The sequence below is a fragment of the Alligator sinensis genome, unplaced genomic scaffold (genome assembly GCF_000455745.1).
Source record: "Alligator sinensis unplaced genomic scaffold, ASM45574v1 scaffold1301_1, whole genome shotgun sequence".
Lineage (NCBI taxonomy): Eukaryota > Metazoa > Chordata > Crocodylia > Alligatoridae > Alligator > Alligator sinensis.
This window is the reverse complement of record NW_005842575.1, coordinates 55,157-63,916: the sequence shown is the minus strand read 5'-3', so window position 1 is coordinate 63,916 and position 8,760 is coordinate 55,157. Positions and strand designations below refer to the sequence as shown.

The 8,760-nt window shown below is 44.5% G+C and overlaps 1 protein-coding gene across 1 annotated transcript in view; it reads right to left on the bottom strand.

Annotated features, from left to right (window-relative positions):
- METTL16 (methyltransferase like 16) overlaps nt 1-7,864 on the bottom strand; it is a 17,700-nt gene extending 9,836 nt beyond the window's left edge. The window contains exons 1-5 of the mRNA XM_006032484.3: nt 7,631-7,864; nt 7,296-7,495; nt 3,733-3,873; nt 1,000-1,115; nt 314-456 (exon numbers count right to left, since the gene is read on the bottom strand). Coding sequence (XP_006032546.1) covers nt 314-456; nt 1,000-1,115; nt 3,733-3,873; nt 7,296-7,495; nt 7,631-7,845 — 815 coding nt within the window. The 5' untranslated portion in view covers nt 7,846-7,864. The remainder of the gene's footprint in view (nt 1-313; nt 457-999; nt 1,116-3,732; nt 3,874-7,295; nt 7,496-7,630) is intronic.
- Nucleotides 7,865-8,760: the final 896 nt, after the last annotated feature.

Below are 8,760 nucleotides of genomic sequence, written 5' to 3'. Positions count from 1 at the left end.
TAGGGAAAGTATTTTCCAATTCAACTACAGATTGCTGGACTACATGAAGTTCATTGGCACCAAGTGTAATGTATTAATCTGAAAAAGAAAGCATCTATCAACTGCTTTATTTTATGTAAACTTCGTAGTTCTTCGATGCGATGCAGGTTCATGTGTCAAATGAGTTAAGCAATCTCTTTGAAAAATGGCTATTAAGAGAAACAAAAGTTAATTTGCCACGTAATTGGATTTTCAGACAAACTAAGATGTTTTGCAGTAGTAAAAATCAGTTTGAAGCAATTTCCTCCAGGGGGAAAACAGGACCAGTTCTTACCGCAATCTCTTTTTGAGCTGCAGACTATCATGGATTATTCTTTTTACAAATTCTAGTTCTCCTCCTTCAGCCATGATCTCAGTAATCCCCCCAGTGTTTACAGAGCTGGGAGGTGGGCGTCGAGGATTTCGAGAATTCACACCCTGGGCAAAAAGATCAAGCATTTATTAGAAAGAAAGTCATTCCCCTCAACTGTCTGCCAGGTCCTAAAGCCATCAAACCAACTGCACTCCCCACATAGAGTAATGCTTACACATTTTTAAGATCAATGTAAGTGTAACATTTTAATATTACACCTCTACCACCAGATAGCAGAAGTCTATCACAGCTCATTTCCATTTTTTCAGATGGGATGGCAAAAAACATCTTCAGCAGAGGTGAAGACTTGCAGAAAAGTTGCATTTCACTGAGCATTCTGACACAGCATTCTTATTTCATGAGCACAAATTCTGAATTTAAGTAAATTCTTTACTTAAAAAGTCCCCCGTCATTCCTTTTCCCACCACAACAATGGGGAGGATGAATTTAAAATGACCCCGCCCCCCTCCACCCCCCCGCAATAATCAGATTTAATATGTGGAAAACTGTAATAAATGTATAATCCATGTATAGAATCTAATTATGGGGGGTCATTTTTGATTTGGGTAACTATGGTATATAACATTTAATCTGTAGACATACTATACCTGAGCTTCCAACTGGTTGGCAAAAAAGGGAGGATTACACATGCAAAAATCATAAATGATCTCAGATTCCTCTTTTAGTGCATCCATTAGAAGCGTCTTCTGTGGTACTTTAACCACTAGGAGAAAAAGCAGGTTTCTTTGGTGAGGAACTAAAATTAACTTCAGTAACTTATATGTTAATTATAGCCTAAATCTGTCAAAAACATATACAAGCCAGAGCAAGCATTAACCACTCTCCAATGCAAATGAAAGCTTTACTCTCTCTCATTACAGGAACATATGTGAACAGGTCTTTCTTACACATGGTGTAACAGAATTGTTTTGCAGCAGCTATAATTATAATGAAATCTTAGATGCAACTATAAACCCAATCCTTATTCCCTCAAAAATTAGCACAATCTGTTGGATCAGTTGCAAAATGATCATCTAGATGAGAGCCAGAGGTAGAATGTTTACAAAATATTAGCTGCCAATTGGACATGAGGTTCCAGAATTACTACATCCAATAAAGGTGTTCAAAATTTGAACATTTTAACTTTTATGACTATTTAAAAAAGGAAAGGATGGGAGGAGAGAGAGGAGAGCCCTAGATTAGCAGACTGTCCTGGCTGAAGCATAGTGCACAACATCAAACTTTACTTGAAATTAATTCACAAGGATCAATCAGAAAGCAATGTCTCCTATTTATTCCCCTTTGCTAAATATTATTAAAAAAAATATTACAACTGCACAGAAAGCGTGTATATCAAGATGACTGATGGAGAACGAGACCATGTTGATGTGCAAATTTTCTGTGCAAGTTTAGTACCAAACTTACTTGAATGTAGGACTAGGCTTTTCTACCCCGTTCAGCACCGGGAGGGTGGGGGTGGGGGCACAACCACTAGTCTTAGAATTGAGTACAGGTCCAGCTATCAGCTGCTATGGCTGGGAAAGGGGCACAGGAAGCACAAGGGAAAAGGGCAGTGGGGGAAGGGGGAAAAGGGCAGTGAGGGGGACTGCCAGGAAATGGATGAGCAGAGTGAAGGGGCACAGGGAAAGGGACACGTGGAACAAGGGGAGTACAGTGCAGCAGGGAGCAGGAGCACAGTGGAGAGCAAGAGCGCAGGAGAATGGTGCAGATGGGAGTCCAGGGGAAGGGACACATGGAACATGTGGAAAGGGTGCAGAGGAAGGGGAGTGTGGAAGGGAGGGGAGGGCAGGGAAAGGGATGGCAGGGGGAGCCCCACAAAAGATAGCCCTTTCAGCCAATCAGCAGCAGAGGGAGGGGTAACCATCTTGGCTGCTCCCCTTTGTGATGGCAGCTCCCCCTACTGACAAGCTGCAAGGCTGGGCTGCAGCAGTCACTGGCTCCCACTAGGAAGCCAGCCTTTTATTTTTAGTAAGTTTCCCCCCACCCCCGAGAGATTCCATGCAAATTGCAAGGACCACTAGTTTTTGCAGTGATCATGGAAACTGCTTTTTTCCATGGTTTCCGAGAAAACTGCAAAATCATGAAATGAGTAGTTGCTTGGTAATATGAAGCAGTGGACAATAAAACAAAAGAGGAGATATGACTTGATTTTGGCCCTTATTCTTAATGCAAGTAGCACAATTACACCTAAGGAACATAAAACAGGCTTCAAAGTATTAGAGAAGCTAGATGGTTTGTTCTTCATTAGCCTAGTATATAATATTTTCCAGTGATGGAAAGATTCATTTTCATCTTAGTTCTTCAAAGGAAAAAAAGACCACAAATAATGATTTAAGCCATTTACTTCATTCTTCCCACAGGAGCATATTCTATCCAAACAAGTTCCAACGCCACCTGACCCACGACAACTAATGCTCTCATTAGAGGGAGCCAATCTAATAATGGCTTCTCGTTGTTTGAACTTTGTGCCACAGACAGGTAGGTTTCTAGGTCAAAGACATGTTTTATTAATCTTAAAAAAGGGAGAGGTTTAAGATAATCTTACTGCCAGCATATCCATCTGCATGCTGACATTTTTAATTAATAAATGTATGTCTTGTACAGGGAAAATACTGGGTCAGTGACTCTTAGTACATTTCCCAGGCCATTTGTCTGGAGGAGAATATAGACATTATTTAGCCATTCAAAAACGGGTGTATTTGGCAATAGACAGGCTTCTAGAATACACTTCTTTAGATACCTGGTAGGTGTAAAAGATCTAATTTTCAACCAGTAGTTTAGAGTTCTTAACTGAGCTAAGGTACTCACATTTATCAGAGTGCATAAGCCTCCCAACTGTAGAATTACGTAGAGAGAAAAGCAGCCTTAAACATTAATTAGAAGCCTTTCTGGTTTTTGGATGCACCCTAGGGTCACCACCTCAGAGTTCTGCTCTATACAATAAAATGGACTCTACCTTGAATCTACAGACCTTTAGTGCTTCCAAAACTACTCTTCTATCTGTCTGCTTGTAAAAAGATAATACTCCATGCAAGGGTTGTAAATGCTAGAGCAAAACATTTTCTATGTGCTTATTCCAGCTCAGATTTTTGCTAAAGTAGATTCCAAGGTAAATGAAGACACCACTTGTAGTTTCTTTTCCTATGAAAATCAATCTTGTTTCCCCCACCAAAAATACCTTGGTTTTCGCTCAGCATCCAATTAGCAAGAGCAAGAATTGTCAGTTGTCACCAAACATGGCAAATACTTAGCTATGTCTGTTAAAAATAGAAGTGGAAACGTGGAAGGAATTATAGCTACTTATATTTATTCTATGGTACCTTTTATAAGATCAGATAAATTATTCTGTTCCACATTTTTCTTTGCATAATTGAAGCACATATCATCCACTTCTGTTGCAAGGAAATACCAGCCATTCAATGTGGCTCCAAGTAAAGGGTAGATGCATGATGCCCCTGTACCTGCCAAGAAAGATTTAAAAAAAAATAAAAAAAATCAATGAAACTAGAAAAATCAAAGTTTATATAAATTGCCATCCTTTGGTACAATATACATGTTGTTATTACTGTTCATAGCAATCAGCTTCAAGAGAATGCTAACCAATAACCAACCAACCTGACAATGAGAAAGTAAATGCCTTTGCTTTCCGATTAAAACAAGAACATTTTCAAAGACACATTTACTTCATGGAAAAAATCTCACCTATTCCAGACATAGGAACCTCAGTCAAGGACTGATCAAGCTAACAGGACAGAGCCCAATTCACACACTAATGACCAAGTATAATTCCAGTCTATTCAGAAAGCTTAACTAATTTATTACAAAAATGTTTCTCTTCTGTATTTCTCAATTGAACTAGTCATACACTTTATTTATTGCATCAAACATGATAACTTTTCTGTTCCTTCAACTATGGGTTTTTTTCTTGAAGGTTTGACAGTCTGAGGCTCAGTATAACCTATACAAGAAATGAGAACAAAATACACACTTATTTTCTGATAAGAAAAAGAAATTTATCTTAGTAATGGCTGGCTATCTGAATACAAAGTGACTGAATTGTACAAGATACAACCATCTGGATGACACGTATTACTCAATTACTAATAAATATGCATAAGTCAGTTTATCTGGCAGGACACTGAGCCCTCAAACCAATATTAAATAAAATGTGTCCGTAATACGAGAAAGACGGTAAGGGAGGACTGATGTCTTTCACCAGCAGAACTGGATATTCTGAGACAGTACTCTGGAATCAGGTTGAATTCTTGACTTTGGTGATAAGTGTTACCCCTACAGATTTTTATTCACACACACACAGACACACACGGCTAAGCAAGCAGGTCGGGGAATACAGAATTATTTCCAATACAGTGGAACAACAGAAGTACTTGAGACAACCTTTGGGGGAGCTGTTAGACAGTACACTCAGAGACTTCTAAAAGAAGGTAAATTTCAGAAAAAGCGCATCTGAAACATATGTTAACTGGGGGGGGCAGGACAGAACCAAAGATTAGCAAATGTCAAGAATACATTAAATTCACTTAAAAAGAAAGAACGCAGTGGTCACTGAAGTTTCCAAATTGGAACTTTGTCAAATTCTAGCATTGTAGTATTTCAGCTTCAGAAAGCTTAAGCAACAAACCTCTGTCAAATAAAATGAAATAGATATACCTAGGGAATCCACTTTCTCCTTTCAGTTTGATAAAGAATTTCTTTCACTCAGATTTACCTACACAAAATAATTCTTCCAAAGAAGAAATATCTACCTAAAAATGAAGATTAAAAAGGAATAACAGAGCTAAACTAACAAAAGGCACCAGTTCAGAGAACTGCTATTACTTCTACAGAATCCTTAAAAACATTTTAGAAATTAAACCCCATTTTTCTTAGATGTATATGCAAAAAGAGTTCTAGCTGTTGCCATGACAAGGAGAGCCTTTATTCCCAAAGGGCAGCAAACATGTAAATTAATCACTGTTTAATCATCTAAATCTCTGTTAACTGACTGGCTTAAACCATAAATAAATCAACTGAAACTAGAGATTTCACTGCTGGCAGATAATAAGAGAACATTAACCTGTGTACATTTGACCTCACTTAAGCAATACAGCATATATGGCATATGGCAGGCTTATTCACCAGCCAAAGAATTTCCTGAAATGCACAGAGGTCAAATAATCCTGAAAACCCTGGGACTGAGAGCTTTTCTTTTCCCAGCCATGTCAGCTGCTGCTGTCATAACAGACTCAACAGTACAACACAGACACACAAGAGGAAAGTGGCTCAACTGATGGACCCCATCAAACACAGCAATGAATAAGTATGACAATTTGTAATGAGAAATAAACACCTAGGCACACGTTAAGCATGACTGCTTAAATAAAAGGAGCAATCAGCCTTAGTGAAGTGTGAACATCTCAGCTACCCTGTTCCAGCAAGACCTAGCCCAAATCTTTAAATTAGGTTAAGCAGTACCTTTTTAGAATATAAAAATCAACAGGATTTGCAAATGGCTTGTTCTACCTAAATAATTTAAGTAGCACTATATGTGCTTATACCCTATTTTCATCTCTATACACAGAAAACCTATTGAATAGATATAGCAAACAGATCTAGTTGTATTTTCTTTGACTTCTAAGTCCCCTTTCTACTTTAGTCCCTGAAGAACTCCACATCAAAATCAATTGAGATTTTAAAATATATATATGAGCTGGGCTCTTATCATCAAATGCAGGCAACCCCCACTTAATGTAGAGGGCTGAGGAGAAGCAGTGAGCAGGGCCCACACTGCTACCCTGGAGCCAGAGCCAGTGGGGGCCCAGGGCTAGGTGGCAGGAGCTTGGTGCCAGAGCAGCCGGCAGGCGGGCTAGGGAGAAGCGGCGGCAGCAAGAAATGGTGAGTGGCAGTGAGTGGGAGGGTGGACACGAGCACAGAGCACGCACCAGTGCCTCAGGGACCAGCAGGGGCCCACAGCAGGGTGAGACGAATTATATTTATTTACATTAATTCCTATGCAAAATTGGGTTTTGCTTAATGCTATTCTGTTTAATGCTTGTTTTTTCCAGAACCAATTAACAGCACTAAGCGGGGGTTGCCTGAACACGTAGGCGTTGCAAACTAAATTTCCACCAGGCAGGAAAAAAAAATAAAATCAGCAAGCTGGGAAGCAGCGTGATATAAAAAAAAAGGAAAACCTTAAGCTACATGAACTAGAACAATGGCGCTCAACCTTTTGGCCCTATGGGCCAAATGAGTAGCATAGACCCTGGGAGGCCAGCACTGTGCCCTCCTGCCCGCCACACACTGGGATTGGGCCTGGAGGGCCAGCACTGCTCCCTCTGCCCCCTGTATAATGGGATTTGGCCCTGGGGACTGGCACCACCCGCATCCAGACCTGTGCACTAGATGCAGTGCACAGCGCTCACCATGGGTCCAGAGATTTGGCAGCAGTGGTGCAGTGCCACCGCTCTCCCTACCCCCACATGTCCAGACCCGTTGGGAGCCCTGGGGGCCAGATGACATGGCCCTGCATGCCAAATATGGCTGAATCAACCCTGAACTATTCCTTTGAACATGGTAGCAAACGACCTTAAAAGCAGGCAGCCATCTGGCATGCTGCCACAGGGCACAATTCTGCATAAAGAGAAAATCTAAGCTTGAGAGAGTTCAAGACTGGGACAGACCAAATGTTCAGCTGAAGCAAGCGGCATTCGCTCATCTGAACCAAGGAGACGCTTGAGCCTGGGGAGGAGCGCTCCGGCCTGCCAGCGCCAACACTTGCAGGCGCATTTATTGCCCCAAACTGTCCTGCAGGCATCAGCAAGTGAACGGCAGAACCTCTCTCCTCTTCCTAAGAGCGAGCAAGAGGGGGCACAGCGGGTACCTATGTCAATGCCTCGCCGCACAGCCAGCCCCTCGGTGCCACGTGGCCCCACCAGGTCTTCCACCCAGTGGATGTAGTTGAGCCGCAGCGGGACAGTGGGGATGAGCCGCTCCAGCGGGATGTCAATGGCCAGGCCGAAGTCCTCGCGCAGCAGCGTGCAGGTCAGGGCGCGCACCGCCTCCGGGTCCTTGAAGTTGAGGCTGCAACGAGGCACCAAGGCAGTTGGGGGGGCGGGCACCCCCGCGCTAGCCCCCCCCCCGCCTACCCCGCGCTAACTCCTGGCCACAAGCCCTGTCCCTCCCCTCCTCCCGCGGGCCAATGGGAGCGGCGCGCACCTGGCGCGGCCGGCCAGCGTGGTGTGCACGTGCTGGCGGAAGGCGGGGTACTTGGAGGCCAGGTACGCGAAGTCGGGCGGCGCGTCCTTGTAACGGTTCCGCGCGTGCATCGACTTGTTGAGCGCCATTGGGGGACGCAGCGGAGCCGCGGAAAAAGAGTGATGGGGGAACCCCGCGGCGAGGCAGCGCTCAGGCGCATGCGCGTCTCCCGCCATGCACCCCGGTTGATCCCGCCCCGCCGGCCAATAGGAGCGCGCGAGCTGAGCGGGACGTACCACATTGCAGAACAGAGTGGGAGGCTAGTGTGATGGCCAATAGGAGACGGGATGTACCATGTTGCGGAATGCGAAGGGAGACGGGGAGAGGCTCCCAATCAGCCCCGCCCACTACAGCGCCGTCGCCCCGGCTCAGCCTGGGGGCGGGGCAGTGACGCAGTCTCCCCCTCGAGCGCTTCCCAGTGGGCGCTGCAGGGGGCGCACTTTAGACTGAAATGTTTCTGTTTCCCACCAGCAGTTTTGAGACCAAATGAAACCTTGATTTTTGGTTTTGGATTGAACTGTTTTGATTCAGCGTTTGGGAAACCAAATGGTTTTTATTTGGTTCCTCCCCTCTCCTCCTCCTCCTCAGTTGTGAAGTCTGAGAAACGGTATTGCCAACCCCACCGTGCCAAAAATCATGAGACAAACTCTTTAAAAAAAATCAAGAGATTGGCACATAAATCATGAGATGCTATTTTCCAAGGGGGGGTGGTATTTGTGAAGGTGTGGGGGGGTTGGAGCTGGGGGAGAGGGTCTGCTTACCCTAGGATGCGGGGTACTGTGGCTCAGGAGTGAGAGGCAACAGCAGGGCTGGGGGGCTGTGGCTTGGGAGTGAGGGGTGGAGACAGACACACAGACAGCATCCAGGTGTAAATGGAGGAGAAAGGGGAGGGGTGGTGAAAAGGAAGGAGCAAAGACCATGGCCCCCAAGTGAGGGAGGGAGTGGGGCAGGGGCACACTGGCATCACGTGGCTGAGCTCCAAGGGTAAGGGCAGCTGGGCATAGAGCCCTGAGCCCTCAGCAGGCAGCTCACCTCTGCCCCACGGGGGACACATGCCTCACCCAGGGGTGCATGCAGCTGCAGGGAGCGGT